The sequence below is a fragment of the Acinonyx jubatus genome, chromosome B2 (assembly GCF_027475565.1).
Source record: "Acinonyx jubatus isolate Ajub_Pintada_27869175 chromosome B2, VMU_Ajub_asm_v1.0, whole genome shotgun sequence".
Lineage (NCBI taxonomy): Eukaryota > Metazoa > Chordata > Mammalia > Carnivora > Felidae > Acinonyx > Acinonyx jubatus.
This window is the reverse complement of record NC_069385.1, coordinates 102,978,178-103,005,744: the sequence shown is the minus strand read 5'-3', so window position 1 is coordinate 103,005,744 and position 27,567 is coordinate 102,978,178. Positions and strand designations below refer to the sequence as shown.

At 36.8% G+C, this 27,567-nt stretch overlaps 1 protein-coding gene and 1 long non-coding RNA gene across 2 annotated transcripts in view; one reads left to right on the top strand and one right to left on the bottom strand.

Moving 5' to 3' along the window:
- Positions 1 to 27,567, top strand: part of LOC106981615 (uncharacterized) — a 62,542-nt gene that overhangs the window by 16,288 nt on the left and 18,687 nt on the right. The window lies entirely within an intron of this gene.
- LOC106973988 (cysteine-rich secretory protein 2-like) overlaps positions 1 to 27,567 on the bottom strand; it is a 49,608-nt gene that overhangs the window by 8,870 nt on the left and 13,171 nt on the right. Inside the window, exons 2-5 of the mRNA XM_015071152.3 lie at positions 17,595 to 17,631; positions 8,200 to 8,270; positions 3,060 to 3,176; positions 2,186 to 2,273 (exon numbers count right to left, since the gene is read on the bottom strand). Coding sequence (XP_014926638.1) covers positions 2,186 to 2,273; positions 3,060 to 3,176; positions 8,200 to 8,270; positions 17,595 to 17,622 — 304 coding nt within the window. The 5' untranslated portion in view covers positions 17,623 to 17,631. The remainder of the gene's footprint in view (positions 1 to 2,185; positions 2,274 to 3,059; positions 3,177 to 8,199; positions 8,271 to 17,594; positions 17,632 to 27,567) is intronic.

The following is a 27,567-nucleotide window of genomic DNA, read 5'->3' as shown; positions in this document are numbered from 1 at the left end:
GCCAGTAGTGCAATTACTAGATTACAAAGTAGTTTTATTTTTAACTTTCAAGGAACTTTCATACTGTTTTCCACAGTGGCTGCACTACTTTGCATTCCCAACAGTGCACAGGGTTTACTTTTTCCCACATCCTCTCCAACACTTGTTGTTTCTTGTGTGTTTTATTTTAGCTATTCTGACGGGTGTGAGGTGATGTCTTGCATTTCTCTGATGATGAGTGATGTTGAGCATCTTTTCATGTGTCTGTTGGCCATCTGTATGTCTTCTTTGGAAAAGTGTCTCTTCATGTTTTCTGCCCATTTTTTGAGCAGAAGACATGAACAGACTTTTCTCCAAAGAAGGCATACAGATGACTAACATGTATGTGAAAAGGTGTTCAACATTACTAATCATCACAAAAATGTAAATCAAAATCATGAGATATCACCTTACATCTCTGTCAGGATGTCTATTATCAAAAAAACAAAAGACAGCAAGTAATGGTAGGGATGTAGAGAAAGTGGAATCATAAACACTGCTGGTGAGAATGAAAAATAGTGTGGTTGCTGTGGAAAACAATATGAAGGTTCCTCAAAAAATTGAATGTAGAACTACAAAATGATCCAGCAACACCACTTCTTGAGTATTAAAGAATTGAAATCAGGATCTTGAAGAGATATTAGCACACTCATGTTCATTGCAACACTATTTACAATAGCCAATATTTGGAAACAATCTAAATGTCCATGGACAAAGGAATGGATGACAAGATGAGATATATACATACAATGGAATATCATTCATCTTTAAAAAAGGAAGACGTTTTGCAACATGTGATAACATGGGTGAACCTTGAGGACATTATGCTAAGTGAAATATGCAGTCACAGATAGACAACTATAAGCACGAATACATTTATATGAAGTATCTAAAAGAGTCAAATTCATAGAATCAAAGAGTGCAATGGTAGTGGCTGGGGATGAGGGAAAAGAGAAATGGGAACTTACTAATCAATAAATTTCAGGTAAGCAAAGTGAATAAATTCTAGGTATCTGCTGTACAACATTGTACCTGACGTCAACAGCATTGTATAGTACACTTAAAAATTTGTCAAGAATGTAGGTCTCATGTTAAGTGTTCTTAAGCACTGTTGCTGTAATAAAATTAATTTAGAAAAAGAATGAAATGCCTTGAAGCCCAGAAACATTTTCCTATCATTTCAGGCCTCACTTAATATTTACATTTTGGTGGATTAAAATATAATGTTTACATGCTGCTAAAGAGAGTATAAAATATTCTTGGGAATTTTCTTTAATATGGAAGGAAAGAAACTAAGAATCTAACAGAACTTGATGTTAAGACCATTTGTTTTAAGCTTCTACTGAATGTAGTTACCTAATTTCATTATAATTTTGGCATCAGCAATATAAATAACAGTAGTTCTACTGAAGTTACAAGTAATTATTCACTACTTTCCAATTGGGTTTGCCTGTCATGCTTAATAATGTAAATAAATATTTTATGAACAGTTTATGCACAGAAGTTTTCTCCAATAGTTTTTCTAATTCTTGAAAGTTATATATATTTTTGCATATAACATTATTCTATGCATTACAGGTACACAGTCTATATAAAGTACTTGACTATCAAAAACTAAAAACTGAATCAACATACACAAAATATTAATCATGATTTAAAAAGTTTAGGTATGTTTACAGCAAAATTCAGGAAAAATTCAACATAATCCAGTATATTTTATCAATACAAAATGAGGAGATATCAAAACACCAAACAGCTACACAATATCACAGAAAAGGGCAGTGGATCAGAGATCAATAAGCCTGCCCAAAGCATGAAACTCTCCAGTAAGGACACTTCAGATTGTGTCTTGGGGAAGTCATTCCTCCCCTGTCCTTATCTTATAATTTCTAAAATTGGAGAAATGATGATTCATGACCTGTTTATTCATGAGCTGGTTCAGAGTGATAAATGAAGTATTGCTTCAGAAATTCTTGGCATAATGCAATCAACAAGCCCAAAATGGTATCTATAATGATCCTTCCCTATACAGATACTTTGATTTTAAAAAGAGCAACATTTATTCACTAAGTCTTCTTTCAGCATCCCTGAATGTCCCATTCTATTTGATTTTTCTAATATTATTTTATTATTCATTTATTCCACAGATATTTGCTCATTTACATACTGGTTTTTCGGTCCTTTGCATTGCTGTGTTCTAAAGTGCACTTGTTTGCCCATTTTTGGGCATTTGCTGCTGCTTCTCTGCTCCATTCCTAAATGTCACAAGAAAAAAAAATGCACTTAAAGATTCAGCTCCAATAGAGCATATGCTTTATAGTCTGATTGGTAGACTGATTTGCACTATTTTAAAAGCTTCTATAGATATATTCTATAATTGTCTTTGGTATGAAGGATCTTTTTGTTAGTTGTGTGTGTGTGTGTTTATGGGCCCCAGTGCCAATTTCCACGTGAAAAGAAGTTCATAAATGATGTGTCTAGTGAGAGAAATACCTAATACAATAACACTGACAATTTATGATAGGAGAGGAAACACACCTAGGATTTTTAGTAATAGTGCTACTCTAAATACTCATCAAATATATTGAAGTATTTAAATTATACTTCAATAGTAATAAACTGGCCTAGATTATTCCCAATTCCACTTACAGCCCATTGCATTCAAATGGGAGAGATCTAGCTTTTATGGATTATGCCTTGGAAAGTAGACTGTTATTTACTCTTAATGGCACTGATTTTGAAGGAAAGGGGACTCCTTTATTTTAGACTAGGGAAGACAGTGAACAAAAAGTGTAATGGCTTCACATTTGATGTCTGAAGATTTGGCTTCTAATTTTGCCTTCCCAACCTAATAGCCCTTGACAAATTATTCAACCATATACAAGAAAATTAATTTCTGTCCTGTCCATAACACAGCTCAAATGAAATAGCAAAATAGAAGCAAAATTATGTAAGCACAAGGTACTTAAGAGATGTCAGTTACCAGCTCCCTGCTCTTATCGTGACTTTTCACATCACTAGCCTTTATCACTGCCTCTTACCATCTTTAGCATGTTGCTGGCAGGTGGAGAGACTGATCTCCTTAGTTCATTGTGTTTATCTACAATCTCTTTTTGGACCTGTGTTCGAGTAGTTGACAAAGCAGTAAAGGATGGATCCTAAAGAGAAATAAAATTATGGTTACCATTTTAACATTTGTTAAAATTGGTCCCTCAGCCCTTGGACAGCTTTGAGGTGCCCAGCTGCGGAAGGCTTTTCCTGGAGTTCACCTCCCTGTTTGACTGCCAGAAAGCCATGCAGGGCCTGAAGGGTCGCAAGTTTGCCAACAGAGTGGTTGTCACAAAATACTGTGACCCCGACTCCTACCACCTCCCCCCCTCCCCAGGACTTCTGGTAGAAGTGGAGGGGGAGGGTGGGGGCAGGGCTGTCTGGGGGCTGCTCCCCCCCCCACACTCCTCCCCTTTCCCCCTCTGAAGAAGTTGGGCAGAGGAGTGAAGCTGAATGACAGCTAGCAGCAACTTAAGTGGCAGCAATTAGGGTGGGGGTGAGGTGTGGGTGGGGAGGGGAATAGGGAAGTCTGCACACAGGCCCACACAGACACATGCATTCACAGACATAGAGGGAAGGGGTTAGGATGGGGAGGGGGTTCACAGCAGGGCGGTAGGACCCCCATAGCCCCTCCTTATAACAGCCTCTCCTCCCTTTTACTCTCTTTCTCCCTTTCCCCACTGTAGAAACATAATGTGTTTATGATTTATGGCCAAACTATTTTAATAAACTTTTTTTTTAATGTTTATTTATTTTTGAGAGAGAGAGAGAGAGAGAGAGAGAGAGTGCATGAGCAGGGGAGGGGCAGAGAGAGAGGGAGACACAGCATCTGAAGCAGGATCCAGGCTCCAAGCTGTCAGCACAGAACCCTACACTGGGCTTGAACCCACCAACTGTGAGATCATAACTTGAACCAAAGTTGGACACTCTAGGCACCCCACATAGCCAAACTATTTTGATTTTTTTTGTCCAACCCCCAGTGCCATGCCTTCTCCCTAACTAGGTCCACAGCCCCCATTCTCTTGGCCTCTGGTTCTCTCCTCGGTGCCTACCCTCCTCTGTTTCTTATGTAGTTGATTCTGTCCTTAGTCTCCCTGACCGGCACCCCAGCCCAGTGGCCTCCTCCCTTTCCTCTATGTGGCGATTTCATATTTCCTAAGATGAATTTGCTTGTTAAACATTTGTTGTATTTTACTTTTAAAAAATTGCATTTAAGAGTAAATATTAATTCCAGGGAACAATGATCACTTTAGAAGCATTCAGTTCAAGCCAATAGTAGTTACTAAGCATTGCCAATGAACCTGAGCCAAAACTGTGACAAATAAGAAAAAGCAGTTTAAAGCTTTGAGAATAGTAATGGAGTTCGGAGCATGACAAATTAGAATATTCTCTGAGGCCACAGATGTCAATTTCTAGTTTCAAGGGAACTCTTAATGTGCTGCTTCTATCCATATGAGTGATAATATTTTATAACCATATAAACCATAAATATTTTATAACCATAACACAATGGAAATATTAAGACACCTTGATTCACATTTGATCAGGCTGCAGCAGGTGGGATGAGAATGGAGCTCAAGGTTCATCCTAGACTTTAAGGAAATTTTGACCTGACATGTCCTGTATTTAGAGAAATAATGTTTTTAGAATGTATTTAGAATGTATTTTATAATGTTTTTAGAATGTATTTAGAATGTATTTTAGAATGTATTTGGAGAATTCAGATTCAAAGTTTATTCAATATTCTAGTAAGGGGCGACTGGGTGGCTCAGTTGGTTAAGCCACTAACTGTTGATTTCAGCTCAGCTCATGATCTCATGGTTTGTGGTTTCAAGCCCTACATCTTTGGGCTCAGCAATGACAATGCAGAGCCTTCTTAAGATTTTCTTTCTCTCTCCCTTTCCACCCCTCCCCCTTCTTAAGCTCTTGCACCTGGCTCTCTCTCTCTCTCTCTCTCTCTCTCTCAAAATAAATGAACTTAAAAATTTTTTAAAGTTTAAAATTTTAAAGTTAAAAAAATTTTAAAGTACTTAAAAATACTCTAGTAAAATCATTCTTTCTGTTATGATATGTATTATGATCTACTTTATTATGATCTGATTTCATGGGGTCACTCAAAAGATAATTTTGCAACATCAAAAAATTTCCAAGGCCATTTAGAGGGAGCAAAGTCATCTAATTAATGGGCCATTGCTGATTCTGTTCCTTTTTAGTAACAGAATAAAGTATTATATCAGCTGCTGAAATTTTTGGTATATTTTATCATTGTACGTGTGTATGTGTGTGTGGGGTTGTGTCTAGCCTAGGGTAGGTGAGTTGTTCCCACAGGTTAAGATAATTGATGACTTAAATTAATACATGAGTGTTTTGTTGTATGAATATGAGCAAGAGTTTGAAGTCAAAGTCTAAACAGACAGGGACCTTTGTTGATTTTACCTGACACACTGGGGTAAGTTATTCTCTCCTACCCCAATAATGAGTTCCCTCAAAGCCCTCCAAATAATGTTAAGTTTAGGTTTAGCCATGTTTATCACCACTATTTATTTATGCATCCATTTCCCCTGCTTGCTTGTATGTTCCTAAGGCAGGAACCAATAGTGAATGCCATTGTACCCACAGATGTGGCACATTCGCAGCTACTAACTCCTAAGCTAGAAAGGATGCGCATGTGAAATATTAACAGTGACCAACCTCTGCTTTACACTAAAGCATAAAATGACATCCTTGGATATTTCCTATTGACCCTCAAAAACCTGCTTAAGAGAATTTCATTTCAAAATACCTTGGATATTTCCTATTGACCCTCAAAAACCTGCTTAAGAGAATTTCATTTCAAAATACATAAAAATTTGGCCCCTGCGAAAGAAGTCATTATTTCCTCCTTCATATCCTATATTGCTTTGTATAGATATAAATCCTACTGAAGACGTGTCTTTGTCGTTGTTGTTTTTAAATGAATTTCAAGAGAGCTTTTATTAGGTAACAGGAAATATGAAGAGTGTTGAACATAAAATAGATCTAACATGGTATCTATCTATTGATCCTTAAAAAGTTTATTTTGATAGACTATATGACATAACTAATAAAATAATTACATATGTTTCAGTTACATTGTAACTAAAATGATAGGTGGATTCTGCTAGATATACAAAAAAACAAAGGGTGAATTCGTGATTGAGGCTAGGAAAACTGTAAAAGATGGTCTGGATTGGGATTATAAAGGATGATTAGTGTTTTCTAGCATTCTTGAGAAGGGGCAGAAAGTATGTAGAGAATCTGATTAGCTAACGGTTGGTGGTGCAAAAGAGCAAAATATCTCTCCTTTAAATAATTTCAAAAATGAAGACCAGGAGATGGACCAGAGAGATAACAGAGGAGCAGTAAGGACCATGAAAAAATCTTTAAGAAAGAGACTGGGGAGAAAGCAAACTTTTTGACTGAAGACCAAGGTGATGAGCAAATTATCTTCAGACTGAAAATTAATTGTGGTAATATAATGACTGTATTTCTGAATGCCATGTGAGTTTTGACCTAGTGTCTGAACTCTTTGATCTGAGGATCCCTAGCTGTTCTCGTATGCTCACAGTTAACAAAGAATGCACAAACAGACAGCAGTGACAGACTTTTTCTGAGCAGAAGATAGACACATTGTATAAGCACCTACACACTAAGTACTTAAGAGAAAGATTCATCCTGTTCCTAGGATTCTTAAAGGGCAGCAGTGTACTAGAAATAATTAGAGCAGCTTAGGGGTGCCCGGGTGGCTCAGTCAGTTGAGCATCTGACTTTGGCTCAGGTCATGGTCTCGCGTTTTGTAGGCTCGAGCCTGCATTGGGCTCTGTGCTGACAGCTCAGAGCCTGGAGCCTTCTTCAGATTCTGTGTCTCCCTCTCTGCCTCTCGGCTGCTCATACTCTGTCTTTCTCTCTCTTAAATAAATAAACATTTGACAATAAATTATATTTAAAAAAAGGAAGATGAAAAAAAATTTTAAAGGAATAATTAGAGCATCTTATTCCTTACGTACTAATTGTAAGACCATGAAAAAAAAACCCAAATACTTAATATCACTAGTAAAGTTTCTTTTTTTAAATTTAAAAATAGGTATAATTATTATCATATAGTAACTATGAAAATAAATGTGGCGAAGTATGTGAAGAAGTTTTGCTAATCTGAGATTATATAATATATAAATATACTGTTAATTTTCTGTGAAAATAACATTGTAATGAATTAAATAAAAGGAAACCAAAAGAGATATTTGGACAGCTTTTAAACCTGTGGATCATTGCTGTCAATAGAAATATAATTACAGTATCAAACTTATACAAAAAATTTTTTTGTTTGTTTATGTTGAGAGAGAGAGCGAGCAGAGGAGGGGCAGAGAGAGGGAGAGAAAAAATCCCAAGCAGGCTCTGCTCTGTCAGCTCAGAGACCAACGCAGGGCTTGAACTCATGAACTGTGGTGAGATCATGACCTGAGCTGAAACCAAGAGTTGGATGCTTAACTGGTTGAGCCACCCAGGCACACCCAAAAAAATTTTTTAAGAGAAAGAGAGAGGGAGAGGGCCAGAGGGAGAGAGAAAGAGAGAAAGTCTTAAGTGGCTTCACGCCCATGATGGAGCCCGATGCAGGGCTTGATTTCATGACTATGAGATCATGACCTGAGCTGAAACGCAGTCAACCACTTAACTGACTGACCCACCCAGGTGTCCTGTATCAAACGTAATTTTAATTTCTGGGTGGCCACTTTGAAAAGGAAAAAAATAAACAGATTAAATAATATATTTATTTAACAGATTCAAAATATGCTTTCATCATGCAATCAATTTTAAAATTATTAATGAAATACTTTGACTTTTTTTTTTTACTAAGTATTGAATTCTCCAAGTGTTTATGCAGATCTCAGTCCCGATCATCTGTATTTCTAGTGTTCAATACCCTCACGTGGCTAGAGGCTACAGCTCGTCATCACAGCCTTAAAATTAACTGTGTTAAGTACTCGAGCAACGGATGAATACTTTGTGATGTACCAGACACTGTAGTACTTTTCAGTTTTGCAAACTGATCTAATAGCTTGCTATTCCTCAGAGTTGCTTCAATCGTTCTGAAAATATTTTTAACCTTGACCGTACCTGTCCATTTGCAGGAAAGAATGGAAGCAACACAAGAGCCAGGAACAGCAACTCCAGGAATAAGGCCATGGCTGGGGGAGGAAAAAAAGAAAAAAAAAAACAAAAACACAAAGGGAACAAAGACCTGCATTAGAATGTTTAGTGCATGAACTTCTGAGGAATATAGGAAAACAAAACAAAACAAAACAATGTAATGATCTCAGTTATTCCACGTTCATTAATAATATAACAAGAGAAGATTTGTTACAAGATGCCAATAGAATGATAATGGATTCACCCAGAAGCAACCCTTCTTAGGATGTAAAGAACAAAAGGAGGTACTCGGTTGAAGCCTTTGAAGTACACCTATAAATGTGAAGTGCATCTACATACTACCCTATTTTACCCTAGTTCCACAGTCTTGTCTATGTAGCTCTTCCCTTCGGATTCTAGGAATGGCTTTTTCACATTGCCTACTGAGGAGAAGTATTAGCTCCCAACTGTTAGCAATACTGGGATGCCACTGGAATAGTCCTTGCTGGTTTCCTTAAATCCTTCTTAATCCTTCATAAATATACCCTCATTAAGATCTCTTCAAATTACTAGTTATCATGTGCCATTTCTTTCCTGCCATGAATCTGGCTCATGTATTTGACATTACTAGAACCCTAGGTAAATCCACTGAGAAGGAAGTGCTTTTCTTTAATACTTTCAACTACACCAACGTAGCCAGTGTCCTCATTCATTCCCATTCAAACCTTTCAGTATTACAATGCCTCAAATTCTAAAAAAGGCAACATTCTCCTTCCGTATCTAAAAACAGAAGGTAGATTTCTCACTTTTAAGATTAAATTACAATCTGTACTGATGCCCTTAATAGGTTCACATCCTTTGCCTCACTAATTTAACTTCTTGGAATCCTGAAGAAATAATAATGTATACTGGAAAAACTTTAGGCATACATTTTTATTACATTAATATTTATAAGGATAAAAAGCTTACAATTTACTAGATGCTCAATAGCAGGGAGATAAAATGTCCAAATAAATTAGAATACATTCTCTTGTTGGAGTATATTAGACATAACAGTTATGTCTCTGATCGTGTTAAAACAAAAACAATGCTTATGCTTCAAAGTTAAAAAATGGTATATGGGAAATTCTTAGCTTCTGTTAGGATGAATGTTTGTGCCCTCCCAAAATTCATATGTGGAAGCCATTGTGGCTATATTTGTATTTGAGTTTCTAAGAAAGTAGTTAAGATTAAATGAGGTGATAAGAATGAACCCTGATCCAATGAGGTTAGCGTACATATAGGGAGAGATACCAGAGTCCTCTCCCCACCCCCCCTTCCTCTCTCTCATCTTCACACATACAAGAAGATTCTATGTGAGAACACAGTGAGAAGGTGGCTGTCTGCCAGTCAAGAAGAGAAGTCTCACCAGAAATTGACTATACTGTCACCTTGGTCTCAGACTTTGAACCTCCATAACTGTGAGAAAACAAATTTCTGAAGCCACCCAGTCTGTGTTATTTTGTTATGGCAGCCCAAGAAGTCTCACACACATTCCCATATTTGGTATTTGAGGGTTAGGTTATTTCTGAGTGAGTTTGAAGGTCCATAAAATATGGTAATTTGAAATCTTCTGGAGCTACAGATTTGCATTCAGGTGCCCATGTGTGAGCAAGACACTGAGAGATCTGGTTACCTCTGACTCCCATCCAGCATCCATATCTCAATGAGCCTTGCTTTGCTCATGGATCTATGACAAAAAGCATGTCACAGGTATTTTGGAGTAGTTTTAAGGTAAGAGAAGAAATTTTATTGCATGGTCATATTGACAATCTTGATATTAGGGAGATTTGGGAATGTTTACATTATTACTCTCCTGAAGTAACAGAAATAGGATCTCATCCCCTTCTCCCACAAAATAATTATCAGACAAAGAACAAATGACAAACAGAAATACAAGAGAATTAGTTTATCTTCACGTGGTGAGACATTCTTTTTTGCATTTTCTATAATAAGTCTGTGTTACTGTAATTACTGTAAGTAGAAAAAGAAGAAGATTATTAACTCTTTGGAAAGTGTGTCTGACTTTGTCAAGCCTATTAGTTGTTTTTCTTTTGCAACCTGGTGTAGCTAACAGTTTAGGCATTATGACAATCATGTAAGAGAACAGAGGCACAGAAGTGTAAGTGACCTCCCAACAGCACCATTGCCATTTGGAGTGTAGCTGGGACAGAACCCAAGATTTCTTTTAGCCTCAATATCTATTTCCCACTAAACTGTATTATACTTTTTGGAGGCCTGGGGTTCCTGGTAAGAATGAAAGCATTTAATGAATCTTCTGCCTTGACAAAAAATATTCGTGCATTACTACAAAGCTTTTCCTGGCTGTTAAATAGCTGGTAGATTACTAAACACATTTGAAAAGATTAGAAAAAAAATACACAATATTAACAAGTTAATCCTCTACTATTGTCCCTCAAATGTGAAATAAAACTCCTAAAACTTAAAGAGCTCAAGTAATTTTCTTAGGATATGCATCTCGTGTTGAAAATATGCCTCATTATGATAAGCTTTAGATATGTAACTTTGTTAAAATAATGGAGAAGTTTGTTGGCATTTTAATGAAGTATTTTTTATTTAATGAAGTATTTATTTAATAATATTTTTTAAATAATTAGAACAGGAAGGGAGAGAATTAGAATGAAAATCACAAAATTAGCAGCATATTCCTGCAAGAGAGTTCTATGAGGGATACAAATTATGCAGGTGTTCCTACAGATTTTTGGAAATGTAAACTCTTTTATCCCATTAAAATATCACTTACAGAAGTAAGAAAAAGTTGATTTTGCTTATACTGTAATTATTAGGTGGAACAGAGGAAGAGGTAGGAGAATAAAATGAAAATTTGAAGATAGAAAAGAAAGATTATGGAAGAAAAATTAACTTAAATTCTGTATAAAGCAAATACATAAACTTAGTGTCCAAAAAAACATTGTTCATTTCTCGGAGATACCTGGTCCCTATTGAACAAACCTGAACACCTAAAGTTGGCACCTGGTATTGTGATAATGGAAAGGGTGCACTATAGATGTTAAGAAGTCTGGGGTTTATTGTCATTAATCCTGTTGTAACTAGTTATATGAAATTGAAAATCTTTTTCAAGTTGGACTATGGTGACATAGCATCACTTCATATGGTTCTTGTTAATAGGGAGATAAGTAATGTTAGAGTAAAGGATGCCTGTGCCCTCAGGTGGAGGTGTACCCAGCAGAAATCTCTCAGCTTGTTGGCACTTCAATTGATTGGCTGAAGCCTCCGATTAGACTACACCACAGTTTGACCTCTATCTTGGAGCAATCTTGCTTCCCTTCCCTCCCTTCATAGGGAATTGATCCCAAATGTATTTTTTGACCTCCTGTGTCTCAGATTTTGTTACCATTACCTGGGGAACCCAACCTGGTAGGTACATTATTCATTAGATAATCTTTTTCTCATAACTCTCCTTATGAGGGGTTCCTTGTTTATACCTCATTATCCTTTGATCATATGCCCGTTATGTCTTTGGTCATGTTAATTCTTAACCTGAATTTTAACCATATCCTTCAAGAATGTGAACATTTCTAAGTTCTTTCCAAAGAAACTCACAGGCTAACTCCAAAAACACCGATCTTGTCTCTGGATGGGAACATTTAAAGCCCACCCAGTCAATTTGTATTTTATTCAGTTTTTCTGATTTATATTAATATTCTATTTTCTCTCAATTTCTTTACATTTGACTTCCCCCCCCCCCCCCCCATATCTACATTGTGAGTAGCTATGGCAAAAGATGGTTCACTCTGTATTTGGTCAGAGAGGGAGCTGCAGAAGCTTACAAAGTCTCCAGGGGACTCACTCTTACACTAGTGTCCTTGGGCCATGCACATCCCTTTGTCATGGCCTCAGGTGGGCCTCCTAGAAAATTTGAAAGCAAAAGAGGAAAATAGACCCTCCCTTTTTTTTCCAAGTCAATGGCAATCAGTTATTCCAATTCTATCCATGATAGCATGCTAGATATTGTTGAGCACGGTCAAGGAAAAAGGACAGGATTCTTGCCAGCCCTGTCTTAGCATATTGTTAGGGGAGCCCATAATTCTAATGCCCGCAGTGTGAGCTGGTTGGACTTTCCCATGTGTGCAAAAGTGAAAGGTAAAGTTTTATTGTCTTTTGCCTAGACCCATTTTGGGACTTTTGGAGAAGGAAAGGGAAGAATCTAGCATAGAGCAAGGCTCTGGAAATAAATATTTCAGATGTTTTGTATTCAGATATTCAGATATATTGTAAGACCAATGCATTTAGCTCCACCTCACCTCTTGCCCCCAGGGGCCTCCCTAAATAGCAGGTGCAGATAGGATACGTTTTATTTGCATTTCCATTTGGTAGAGTCATACAGAAAACATTAGAAAGAATTAGGAGGGGTGCCTAGGTGGCTCAGTCAGTTAAGCCTCTGACTTTGGCTCAGGTCATGATTTCACTATCTGTGAGTTTCAGCCATGCTTTGGGCTCTATGCTATCAGTTTAAAGCCTGGAACCTGCTTCAAGAATCTGTGTCTCCCTCTCTCCCTGCCCCTCCCCTGCTCACACTCTGTCTCTCTCTTTCTCTCAAAAGTAAGCAAAGATTTTTAAAAAAATTAGGAAAGTAATAGAGTCTTCTTGTTATTCACTTGCATATAGACAATTTTTAAATGTGCGTCATGATATATCTCCTCGACTATTTCCTTGGGAACAAACTTTAGATTCTTTCTAAATCGTTGCCCTCAAAAGAGTTATTTTGCTACATGCAAGTCACCAAGTCTCTCTTCTTATACAGTTTTCTGCTCTGCCATTCATAATTTTCCTTTTCAAGAGATTAGTAATTTCTCAAGAGTGTGACTAGGGAAAAGTCAAAGGGATTCAAAGATTTACAAATCCAAGTGTTGATGATTTACTGCTAACTATATGCAGTGGAGCAAATTGTGTCTTTCTAAAGCATAAATTTATATACATAATTAAATTATAGCATATAGCTTCTTCTTTACATTGGTGTTAGGAGCACCCCTAAGTTTGAAATACTCACTTGAAAAAAATAAGTTGTTTTCTCTAATGACATGATATCACTGCTTACTAATTAATGAAAACATAAACTTACAAAAATTATATAGCCATACCTTGCCTTAAAAGTCCATTTTATGGAAATAAGGATTTTCAAATTAGACACTAGGGAGAATTTGTTTAGTTCCTAAGAGAAGAATTCATAAAAGGGTTGATTTAACAAGCAAGCTTTCAGGGTGCCTGCGTGGCTCAGTAGATTGAGCGTCTGACTCTTGATTTTGGCTCAGGTCATGTGGGATTGAGCCCTGTATCAGGCTTCTTGCTGAGCATGGAGCCTGGAGCCTGCTTAGGATTCTCTCTCTCTCTCTCTCTCTCTCTCTCTCTCTCTCTCTCTCTCTAGCTCTCTCTTTCTATGCACCTCTCCCCCACTGGCATTCTATTTCTCCCTAAAATTATGTATAGGGTCAATTGGGTGGCTCAGTAGATTAAGTGTCTGACTTCAACTCAGGTCACAGTCTCACGGTTTGTGAGTTGGAGCCCTGCATTGGGCTCTGAGCTGACAGTGCAGAGCCTGCTTGGGATTCGGTCTCCTTCTTTCTCTGTCCCTCCCCCATTCACACATGCACTCTCTCTCTCTCAAGACAATTACAAAAATTTTTTAAAATAAAATAAAATTATGTATGTATGTATGAATGAATGAATGAATGAATAAATAAAGTAAGCATTTAGGCTTCTATTCTAGTTAGGCTGTAAAAATAGGCAGGCTTCGTATTATCACCCTGACATGAACTCTGGAGGAATGATGGAAGAAACGATATAGTGAGAAAATCTGGTGCCATTTGAGACAACATGGATGCATCTAGACAGTACTATACTAAGTGAAATAAGTCAGACTGAGGGAGACAGTCTACTCATAAATGGAATTTAAAAGAAGAAGACGAAGAAGAAGAAACAAACAGCAAAATCAGAACTATAAATATAGAGAACAAACTGATGGTTGCCAAAGGGAAGGGATGCAGAGGGGGCAAAATGGGTGAAGGGGAGAGGGAAATACAGGTCTCTTGTTACAGAATGAGTAAGTCACGGGAATAAAAAGCAAAGCATAAGGAAAATAGTCAGTGATACTGTAAGAGTGATGTAATGGGACACATGGTAGCTTATACTTGAGGTAAACATAATATAATATATAATCTTGTCAAATCATTAAGCTGTACATCTGAGACTAATATAACATTGTGTATCAACTATACTCAAATAAAAACAAATTTCAAAAAAATCCATGATCAAGTAAGTTTTATACCAGGACTGTAAGAATAATTCAAAATTAGAAAATATATTGGTCAAATTCATCACATTAATGGACTAAAGAAAAATCATGTGGCAAAATATGTTATTAAATTCAACCCCTAGTTATAGTTAAAAATAAGAACAAAGAAGACGAGAGATTATTAATTTGGTAATGGAAATATTGCTAAATATCTCTAGCAAATATTGTAGTTATTGGAGAAACTCTAGGTGCATTCATTTAATATTGAGAACAACAACAACAAAAAAGGAATGACTAATGTCATTGGTATTGTTCAACATCATATTAGAGAGGTCCTTATCAAAGTCATAAGAAAAAAAGTACATATTTGTAAGTCTTGAAAGGAAGAGGTAATATTAGTATTATTTTTAAATGATATGGCCAATTATCTGGAGAAGGCACCATAATGAAAAGTTTGTAAGATGTAATAGTCAATCTATAAAAAATACCATTGCCATAAACTAGCAACACTCAACTAGAAAATAAGATTAAAAAGAAACATACAACTCATAGCATGAAAAATAGGGGCTCCTGGGTGGCTCAGTCCATTAAGTGTCCAGCTTTGGTTTAGGCCATGGTCTCACAGTTCATGAGACCAAGTCCCACATGGGGCTCTTCACTGACAGTGTGGAGCTGGCTTGGAATTCTCTATCTCACTCTCTACCTGCCCCTCCCCTGCTCGTGTTCTCTCTCACCTCAAAATAAATAAATAAATTTAAAAAAAATAGTACAAAAAATATAAAGCTTATTTACGATATAACCAAGAATTAGAAAAAAAATGTTTGGAGACTACTTTTAAACTCTAGTAAAGGACACAAAAGAAGATATGCATAAGTTAAGAGATTTTCATTCTATTATGGGATGTGTTAATATAATAAAGTTATCAATCCTAATTAAATTAATATGAAAATTCTTTGTAATCCTAGTAAAAATTCATTAGAATTGGCCTATGAATAACTGAATATACTTTTTAATAAGAAGAATTAATTTGGTAATCTTTTCATATTAGTTATTAAAATAGGCTCCAAACTTGTTTTGACAAAATTTGGATGTTGTATTAGGAAGAGAAAAATGGGCCAATGAAAGTGAATAGAAAATTTAAGAGACAGACAAAACAAGGTAGCATAGGAAAGCATTAGAGGAAGAACAGATTATCTAGCATGTGACTTTGGGGAAATTACCTTGCTATATGGGGAAAATTTTAAAGAAGCAAAAAAACCGGATCCTTATTAATCATTACCTATGAAAGGAAATACAGAAGGATTAAATTTATAAATAGATGAAATGTTTTACATGCATGTTTTCAGGACCATATCCCTTTGCCTTAAGTGAACTATATGATCATGCCATTATATGGTGACCTGTGTTTTGTGTGAAGCACTGTGCCACTCTTTATGGGCCCGTTAAAACTCCTAACAGTCTAGATAGTAGATTACATGACTCAATACCCTAGTTTACAGATCTTCAGTCCCAGGATCAGAGATTTAATAATGAAATGCCATATGCTTGCATGCAAAAGAACCGGAGGGTAAGTGCAGACAGTTTGGCCTCAAAGCCCTAGCTCCTGAAAGGAGGGGATGAAAACGTTTCAAACATTTAGACCAGAAAAAATGTCATTAAAAGCATCAACACACGTATGTATAATGTGTGCTTTGTGGGTACAGACACATCTGCATACCATTCACAGCACAGGAAAGTATATTATGCAATCTTTTTGAACTTTAGATGTCACATTTAATCTTCATTCTGGTCACTTTCTTTATCTCAGCCACTTGTCTGCACTACAGAAAGCAGCCTATGACACCGTACAAAGTTTGCCAAACTTCTAGACATCATCATCTAGGAAATCTGCAAAGATACCTAAATAATAGTAGCTGCCTTGACAGTTCCCAAAAGCAAGTTTTTTTTTTCTTTTCCACATTTTTTCCTTTCCCTTACTTGAATTTACTAAACAGCATCACTGGAATTATTAGCACTATCTGATTTAGACATTACTTTAGAGGTCTGACACCCTTCCTCCTAATTTGCCTCTTCCTCTTACAAGCCTGAGCTCTATTCAGGAGTTCCAAATGACCTCACGACACATCATTATAGAGTAGTTCCTGCATTTGCAACTTGTCATCGGTTTAATTTCCTTTGATGCTCCTCCAGAAGGTGAGTCACACAGAAGCAGGTGTAGATTTTGGTTTTAATTGATAAAAGATGCAACACCGGATCTTCTCTGGCAACAGTATAAATCCTTCCTAAACTCCCTGGATGGCAGTTTAGCCATAGAGGAGAACATTAATAAAATATTTTTGCAAATAAAATCTTAGCTCTGCAGGGTAAATAACTCCTTGAATGTTGTGATTAGGTACCATTTCTTATTTGCCAGAAAAAGTTCTTTGTTGAAACTGCTTTCTTATATAAAATATACAGAGCAGATACTATATTTGCTTATGTAGATTAACTTTTGATCAGAAAACTTATAAGTCTTTTGTTTTCTTTTTGATTTGAGGGAATTTCACGAGGGAAATTGTATGTTATGCTAATAATCATTCAGGATATTTTTTTTTATCTCTATGTCAGTGCTATAATTTTGTTTTGATAGATTTAAAATTATTAGCAATAGCTTCTGATCCTTACTTTAATATAGTCTGTATCAATGACATAGCTATATATGTGGATATGAGTGAAATTATTAATATGGAAGTATGTGACACATATCTCTTTATTCATTTTTCCTTGAAAGGAAGTTCTGGTATAATTGTTTCCAAAAGTCATAAACGTGGAAATTATATTACCTATTTTAGAATGAAAAGTAAAATTTAATTTAAATATTAAATTCACTAAAAGTGCTTTTGGAATAATAGAGCTACATAGTATTTTCTCAGCTTAAGAAAGAGTATAAAAATTAAGCCCATTACTCTCAATAAAAGTGATTAAGTTTTGAAAAATCATAGATTCTTTTACAATATATGATTTGCCACTGAAAAAGCATCAATGTATTTGCATCATAAAATGTTCACCTTAAAATAAATACATTACTTACTGCTGATTCTCAGAGCTGGCTGAAACATCTGCTTTATCTGTAGGAAGAAGGAAGGTGGAGAAAAAGAGGTTAGAGCAGTATATATACATTACACTTATTTCCTGTTTTGGGCCAATTACGGTTGCGCAAGTGAATCTAAGTCAACAGGTCTGAAACAGGATTTGTCATACCAATAGTTTCAAATTTCACTGCTGATTGTTTAACTGAAGTTTTGGCAATATCTTGTCATTCTCCACATGGCTTTTTTTTTTTTTTTTTTTTTTGAATGGCTTTCCTTCAGCTCAGGTGATGTCCTTAGATGTCTCCTTTGGTGTGCATTTATTCTCAGTGCCTGTTTAGTTCCTAGAAGTGAATTCTCTGTAGACCTTGGGTGGAGGTTATTTAATGTTTCCATATGTCCAGAGGTAGGCAGGTTGAAGAGCTTATGCACAGCTTTTTCTTCTATGGAGCTGGGAAATGCAAAAACATTTGCAAAAGCAAATGCCTTTCTTCCAGATATTTCCCAGGATGCTGGATGAGTCTATAAGCTGACACATTTGCTTACTGGGAGCTGTGATGTGTCCAGTACTGTGGGAAATGCTTACATAAACTGAATGTAGATACATGTTCTTATGCATGCATTTCTGCAAGTAAACCTAACATTGTTCAGTGGGAGGGCTAGGAGGTCATTCTTTAGTTTATTGGCAGGACTTGATTTGTACAGGATATCTAAAGTTAATATTGGATTTACTGTAATTATTTTTAGAGTGTTTAATTTTTTTATTGGATATATATCAGAACTTGGTCTATTCTCTAATGGAAAGAATGACCTAGAAAACTTGATTTAGGGAATGCAGGAAGGGATGAAGGGGGTGCCTCACACAGCTTCATTTTACTGTCTTCTAAAGCGAATTTATGCCCGTCAGGCCTGGCCCTGGAACATGAAGCTAGGTCAACATTAAACCAATTTGTCACATGTAGTTTGTAGTTTTCTGACTTGAAAAATTTTAAGGCAGAAAGATTTTATCTCCTTTGTCTGAAAAGTTTTAGTCCTTTAAAATGGATAATGAAATGCATTCTAATTCTAATTGGATAAACTTGCTGCTTTTAAAAAATGAGTTTAGTTGTAACTGTGTGTTGTATGTAGATGTTGTGCGGGTGTCCCCATTTCTCTGCATGCCCTCAGGAGGGTTTGGCTCTTCTCGATTTCCTGATTTTCCAGTTCTGGATTTCTTCTTAGCAAATAATATTAGAAGTCCTGACAAAGTACGTGGTGATGTGAGGGGCCCACCCAGAAGGAATATCAGCCAGTGTATCTTTTTTATTTTAATTTTTTTAAGCTTATTTATTTTGAGCGAGCCGGGGATAGGGAGACAGAGAATCCCAAGCAGGCTCCAGGCTGTCAGCACTGAGCCCGACGTGGGGCTTGAACTTACAAATCGTGAGATCATGACCTGAGCTGAAAACCAAGAGTCAGATGCTTAGCTGACTGAGCCACCCACGCACCCCAGCCAATGTATCTCAAGCAATGGCTCAGATCCTGTACTCTGGCTCAGATGGCCAAAGCTAAGGCAGGGCTTCGGGACCAGGTGTGTATACCAGGGTTCCTCAGTGTCCAGGCCATACCTGCCCTGTGGTGCAGCCCCATCCAGGCATATGGTTTTGAGAAAATTCTCCTTTTCTGCTACATTCCTGATGGGGAGGTGGTGGTTTCAGGTATTATGTGAAGCTCACTGGACAAATGGAGACGTTTGCTATTTGGGTCCAGTCTTGTTCACTGTCAAGACTGACAAAGTAATTTGAGATAAACTGTCAGCTCTGATGTTTGCTACACTTTGTTGCTTGTTATAACCTCAATACTAGAGTAAGTTGTAGGCCTTTAAATTCAGGGAAAACAAGGTCAAGAGTTACTGGAATGTTAAAACAAGAGATTGGTTCAGGGTGACACATGGTAAAAGCATGTCATTGACCATGTTTCCTTCTCTTCCAGGCTTGGTACATTGTGACCTGTGCCTTGGGAATCTATCATCTAAATCTTTTCACAATCTCCCTTTCTCCAAAAGTGGATCCTTTCTTAATGGAAGATTCAACTAGAGAATCTGTCCAGTTGGCTCTGTTAGTTGGGGGAGGGTTATACTTTCGTATAATTCACAGGATTGCCCTTTTCTTCTCTAGAAACATTTAAAATCCAAACTTTTGAAACTGTCCTCTTCATGTTTAAAATGTAGCTAGAATTTTGGTGATAGTCATAAATTTGTGTGTGGAATGACTCATTAAGCCCTCTTCACAACCACATAAGGTGAGCGCTCCTGTTACCCCATTTTGCAAATGAGAAACAAGGCACACAGAGTTATGGGACCTTATCCAAGGTCACATGGCAGGGCATGTGGGCCCAGGGATGGCTTTCTTTTGTAACAGCCACCTGTCTCTGAGTTCTGTCTACACTTCTCTGTTAGGTCCCCTTCCCACAGTGGTTTCAATGGGCAACTCCCTGTGACTAATGGACTCCACTGGGATCCTGACTGCTGACAGGAGGGCCCTGTAGAGGGTGGCATTCTCTCATTTCCCTGGATGATGGATTGAAAAATTCTTTGCTCACATTGCTCCTGGCCATAGTTGGGCCAGGTAAGAGGGCCCAGGTTCACACCTGACTGACCAGCCTGGAGGGGGAAGGGGAAAGGCACACAAAAAATGGGGAGTCAATCATCCCAGCCAGCACATCTGTTCCCACTGTTAAACCCAGAGTAGCCTCCTGCCCGTGGAATCCTCCTGGTGACAGAAAAGACACACTTCCTGTGTATAAGATGTCTTCTCAAAATTGTTCAAATTGTGCATGTGGATATCAAAATAAAATTGCTATTTCAGATTTAGCGCTTGTATATTTATTCTTTGGAGCTATTTTGCTGTTATAATTTATCCACATGTTTGACAGTCAATACTTTCACAATTCATTTTTTTAAATGGTTATTTATTTTTGGGAGAGAGAGTGGGCAGCAAGAGAGGGAGAGAGAGAATCCCAGGCAGGATCCTTGCTGTCAGCACAGAGTCTGACACGGGGCTCGATCCATCCCATGAAACAAGAGATCATGACCTGAGCCAAAACAAGAGTCAGACGCTTAACTGACTGAGCCACCCAGGTGCCCAATACTTGGATAAATCTTAACCAAATTATTCTGTTTGCAACTTGAGGCTTTTCAAGATTACTTATGTAATAGTAAAGCTAAGCTTAGTTTTGTGAACTATAGAGAGTTAAAATATTCAATAGTGATATTTATAAATGGAAGTACATAGCATATAACATAATGACAAAAGACCCCATAACTCATTAGTATTTTTAAGTTCCAAGTTCTTATGGTATTAACTTTTATTTTCTGGTTGTATAAAATTCATTATAACAGTGATCTACATTACATACTAAATTATCATCATTTGATTCTGTTCATCTGTGGAAGGCTTTATTTAATTGTCCCAGGCTTATTTCCATATCTCAAAAATGAAGAGAGTTAGACTAATAATTTCAGGTTCTCTCTACCTCCAAAATGTAATGATTCCAAATGCTGAATTTTTATAAATGAGGGAGTATAAACTAATAAATCACATACATAGCACTGGCAGGAATTTCTGGGTGCTCATGTTAGCATGTAGATTGCACAATGTGGTAATTCAGTATTTTCTGTTCACTTTCATGTCTGTACTGGCTTTATGAGTTATGTGGTAAACATATACTAGAACTGAATAGTGCCTGCTCAACAGATATAATATTTAATTGCAATTAATTAATAAGTCAAATAATTAGATATTACTCTAAAATTTTTTTTTATAAAAAAGAGCTTAGAAATCAAGGTAGATTGTACTGTAAATTTAAAAGAAAAACCCTGTTAAACACTCAGCTGCCATGTGTCCAGTTAATCCCTTAAATGTATTTTACTTTATGTGTATGTGAGGTGAGAGTTCTCAATAAGCTGAATCAGCCACTTGGACAAAGTCACCTTGGTATCGTCCTCTGTGCAACCATTTTCTATGGGAGAATGTGTTTCATGGGCAAGACCATATCCAGAAGCACCCAGAGCCCATTCTCCTCTCTACTTAATGGTATAGAATATTGTTAAGAGCTTGAGATTTATGATCTGATGGACAGAGGTTACATTTCTATGCCAATGTATATTGAGACATTGTTTTTCTGCCTGTAAGTTTTCACTGTCAGTAAGTTTTCCCATTGCAAAATGGGAATAGTATTATTATTTTATTTGGTTGTGATAAAATGAGATTACATGTGTAAGAATTTCTAAAGTGTTAGTTTCCTCCCATTTTATGTGTTTTTTTTTCCCTCTGTGTCTGGAGAAACCTGTCCCTAATACTTTAAGCTGTGGGATTGTATTTGAATTTTTTGAAAGGTGGTTTGATTTACCAAGGTATAGGTAGTTATGTGAGAAATTACCATAGTAATTGTATAGAAAATGGCATAAAAAGGAAAAATATTTTTGACTCATAATTAACACTTAATAAATAGATGTCCTCCAACTTTATATTCATTGTTATGACTACATAATCATAAATGCCCCATGATATATAAGGTTTTTTCTTGTCAAATATTAGCATCCCTATTATTAAGTTAAACAAATGTAAAAACATATTGTGACTTTGGGTCACAAAATACCATAAACATATTGGATTGACAAATTGACCGTAATCTAAAATTGTTGTTTGCAACCACGCTTGTTCCCTCACCTGCCATGATTAGTTTGTCTTTTTCTGTATTTACATCCACCATTGTCATTGTTGGCCCTTTAGGATGCATCCCTCCCAACTTTATCAGTATCTTTCATCTTTTTCTCATTTGCATATCCAAACTTTATGTTAAAAGGGCAAGTCATTTGCTCCTATGTCTATATTTTAACTCCATTCCAACTGTTTTTTTTTCTTTGAGTTTTTAAATAAAATAACTCATGTGGCAAGAAAAGGAGAGGGTCAGGGGTTGGGACCACCATATTTTTGGTTTGTGCATTCCAACACTTTTAGTGGAACTTGTAATTGAGTATCTCAGTGACCATTGCTATTAAACACTGCATCTTGTTTAGAGAATGTTGCATTTCTTACTTCTCTTTTTTATTAAAATTTTTTAAGATTTATGTATTTATTTTGAGAAAGAGAGCCCAAGCAAGGGAGGGGCAGAGAGAGAGAGCGAGAATCCCAAGCAGGCTCCACATAGTACAGAACCAGACATGGGCCTTGATCTCACAGACCATGAGATTATCACCTGAGCCAAAATCAGGAGTCAGATGCTCAACCCACTGAGTAACTGGGTACCCCACATTTATTCTTAAAATTAGTGTTCTCTTCTTGGGTTTACCTAGTATACTCTAACCAGATTGGCTATAACATAAAATAAATAAAACAGCAATGTCAAATAAGTCCCTCCTTCCCTGACCAGCTCTCCTCTTATCTTAGACATAGTAACAACTGTATGCTTGCTGCCTGTTGTCATTTCTGTGCTGATCACTCAAAACTAACTAGTTACTGCAAAGATGAATAGGATCTCTGCCTTGAAGCTGATCTCTCATGGCCCAGCTTTCTATGACTTTCACTTCCCAGTTACCAACTGCCTATAGCTTACTGGCTGAAAGCATAATCTTTGCAAACTGTCAGGTTTAGGAAATCCTCTCCAAGCCTCAGCTTTTCTCTTCTGTAAAATGTATATCTTCATCTAATAGGTTTGCTTTGATGACTAAAAATTGTATAGTAAACATAAAACTTTTAAGATGATACCTGATATGTGATAACAAATAAAATAAAGTTTTTTTTAATTTTATTTTTTATTTTTTAAAATTTACATCCAAATTAGTTGGCATATAGTGAAACAATGATTTCAAGAGTATATTCCTTAATTCCCCTTACCCATTTAGTCCATCCCCCCCTCCCACAAACCCTCCAGTAACCCTCAGTTTGTTCTCCATATTTATGAGTCTCTTCTGTTTTGTCCCCCTCCCTGTTTTTATATTATTTTTGTTTCCCTTCCCTTATGTTCATCTGTTTTATCTCTTAAATTCTTCATATGAGTGAAGTCATATGATTTTTGTCTTTCTGACTGATTAATTTCACTTAGCATCTTACCCTCCAGTTCCATCCACGTAGTTGCAAATGGCAAGATTTCATTCTTTTTGATTGCCAAGTAATACTCCATTGTATATATATACTACATCTTCTTTATCCATTCATCCATCGATGGACATTTGGGTTCTTTCCATACTTTGGCTATTGTTGATAGTGCTGCTATAAACATGGGGGTGCATGTGTCCCTTCAAAACAGCACACCTGTATCCCTTGGATAAATACCTAGTAGTGCAATTTGTGGGTTGTAGGGTAATTCTATTTTTAGTCTTTTGAGTAACCTCCATACTGTTTTCCAGAGTGGCTGCACCAGCTTGCATCCCAAAAATACTATAAACTTTTTTATTGTCTTTTCCCAAGCCTGCTATTTGTTGAACACATAAAATATTTCCATAAGTGCATTTTTGTTTGGTTGAATGCAGTGTTTTTCATAAGATCAGTTTCTTGTTTTAGATGTCATGGGAAAGGATCAGTATAATTTAAACAGAAGTTCAAGTGTTAAAGGCCCAATTCTATTAAAGAATATCAGGGTGACCTTAGGAAAATGAATGACCATCTCTGTGTCCTTGCCAAGAAATTGAGGGCCATAGACTTAGGTGCATTTTAAAATTAGCATTATCTCATAAATAAAGACACGTTGCAAATAGCAGCTAATTGTCTATAGTGACTCTTTCCTTTGTCTTAGAAGATGTTGAGGAAGAGAAATAAACAAACTGAACACCAAAAAAGGTCTTACTGGTGTACAGGAGGAGTAAGAGAGTGAGAAAGGAAAGGAAAACAGCTTGTTCATCTTCTACCCTCTTCACTAGCATATATGGGCTTCCCATTGCTGAGGCATACTTCTTTTAATAAATATTCATAGGTCATAGTAATCAAATAATTTATAAAGACTTTTGTGATTGTCCTAATTTCATAGTAAACTTTTTGGATAGTGAGATTTCAGAAGTGCTCAGAAAAACTAAATGGGCCTCTGTGTATCTAATATATTAACTTATTGATGCTTGACATTCCTTTTGTTTGAAATTCCCTTAAGAAAGAGCACAACTGTCCGTCATCCTATTGGGGACAAACTAGTGGAGCATGGATGTCAAAGATGTATTGAGGGATGACTGAATCAAATTTTTGGATTTAAATCCATGCTTATTTCTTGATTTTGACTGGTTAAGTCACTTCCCCATGAATAGTTTTCCTCATTTCACAGGTTATCACACTAAGAAAAAAGATGTGTGAAAGTTGGTATTTGATAAAATTATGATTTCAAATCAGAAAAGATAGGTGCCACTGAGCAGTGTTACCTAGTAAGAAACGATTCCATAGGAATAAAAATTACAGATAATTAATTTTTTCTCTAAAAGTAGAATGGCAAACCCTATGGGGAGAGTGATCTTTTGTCTGCAGGTGAGTCTTTTTATTTATATTAAAATGGGTGGGATCCTAACATGACAGTGTTTGGCCTTTCAGCTACTCCTGCCTGAAAGGCTCCACATTTATCCTCTACTTAGCCTTATCAGATGCAGTTAAATCCAAGTCATTCTAAGTGGAATGCTAAGTTAGGATAGAGAGCTTTAGACTGCAATAAGTAATAGCTCTCAGGAGCCTCTCGAACTTTATTTAAAACTCTGAGACTGCCTCACTGCCAATAGAGGCTCTTCTGTGATTTCAGTCGCTGACAGTCTATGTTCTGCTTTTCCCCTGTCTGGCTCCTTTGACTCTGATGCATATCACTTCATTACATCTCCTGGGGAAGAGTGGTCATATTCAGAATGCTCTCAGGTGACCAGACACCTTGTGTTATTTCCACTGGTCCCAGTCCATTTAGTCAGCACAGGTAGTGCTTATTCATGCAGAATAATGAACAATCATAGCCATGTGGATTTCTATAACAATTACATGAAAATAACTTCAAATACTTCCCCAAGGAGAATTTTGTTTTCTAGCCAATTTCTGCAAGTCAAAAAAAAAAAATGCATGTAGAATTTCCTACAGTTCCCAAGTTCTCCATTAAATCTCTTCATCTCTTAGAGCTTCCCCCACCCCATCTTGTCATTCTTTCTATTGTCCTTATTTATCTTCTCAAGCTATAAGAAGAGAATGATTACAATGTTCTTGAGGTTTTCTATGTGGCATTATAAGGTTGGTAAGGTCGTAGTAGTTTTCACTAGGGACACTCAGGGCTATTTATTCAATTCTAGGTTATTTTGCTCAATATACACACATATACTTGAGCAATAAAAGCAATATATGAGGGACACCTGGGTGGCTTAGTTGGGAAAGTGTCCGACTCTTGATTTGGACCAAGGTCATGATCTCACAGTTTGTGAGGTGGACCTCTGGTTCATGGGGTCAAGCCCCATGTTGGCTCCGGGCTGACAGCCTGGAACCTGCTTGGGATTCTCTCTCTCTCACTCTCTCTTTCTACCCCTACCCCACGTGTGCATGCTCTCTCTCTCTTTCAAAGTAAATAAATAAACTTTAAGAAAGAAGCAATATATGATTTAGTGAGCACCTATTGTATGTATAATTTGTTCTGTCTTCTGTGGAGAGAAAGGGAAGAGATAGTAGACAATTCATTTGGACATATTCATATAGTATTCCTAATGATATAATCAAAATTAACAAAGGTACTTGATTAAAAAGAAAGCTTATAGATTTCTGTATTGTTTTATGTTTTGTCTTGCTTTATTTCATCCTGAACATACAGAATCAGAATTACTGAAAGTGGAGCTCAGATTTCAGCATTTTGATAGGCTTCCTAGGTGATTCTTACATTTGGGAAACTCTTCTAATAGCCATACATGTGTGGGGTCACTTGAAAAGTTTTCTAAAGCTGGCTAAAATGACCACCTAATGTATGATCGTCTGAAGTTGAAAGAGGACACTATTTAAAATTATTGTTAAGGCTAGTCTATGTATATCAGGGACATCCTAGACCAAGAAGTATTATTGTTCTAGGAAGAGCTGAATACTAAGGCACATGTTTTGAATATAAAATCCAGGACAGACTAAAAGTCTTGAAATGTATCCTAGACTGTCGTCTCCATATTATCCCTACTCATATCCAATTAGAACAGCAGAGTATCAGTTCAAGTTATTGCTTCTACCAGCTCATCTGTTACATTTGCAGCACCATTGTTCTAGATGGAGCCCTCATCATTTATTGTCTAGATTTTAACTGCTCTTGTTCTCCATGTTTTTGTTATTCCATTATTTCTCCCCAGCTGATGCCAGAGTAATGATGCATAAATTATCATTGTATTATCATGCTTGAAGTTTGTTAATGTTTCTATATGATTTAAACTATAATAATAAACAGAATAAGCAATAAAATACATGCCATAATAATATTGATTTGAACAAGGAAATACACAGTGGTAAAAAGAATAGTTATTTAGCCAGAGCAAACCAGTGCCTAAAAATACCAGGTAGAAGCAGCACCTGGGTGCCTCAGCCAGTTGAGCATCCAACTTTGGCTCAGGTGGTAATCTCACCTATCCCCAGTTCGAGCCCCACTTTGGGCTCTGTGCTGAGAGCTCAGAGCCTGGAGCCTGCTTCGGATTCTGTGTCTCCCTCGCTCTCTCTGCTCCTTTCTCACTCATGCTCTTTCTCTCTCAAAAATAAATATTTAAAAAATTAAAAAAAACACCAGGTATCAAACTGCCACTGCTCTTACCCTCTCAAGTGCTTCTTGCCTTGCTGCAGAACCACCTCAGCCTCTGCCTTCACAGCCCACAGGGACATTCCCGCAATCTGGTGACAAACAAGGCTAGGGCTAGCATGGCAGTGTCCTCCAGGACCCAGCTCCCCTGCTATGTCTTGAAAGAGCTCCAATAGGTAAGCATTTGTGTGTTCCACGTAGAATAATTTCCTTTCCATGGTGTGCAGTTCT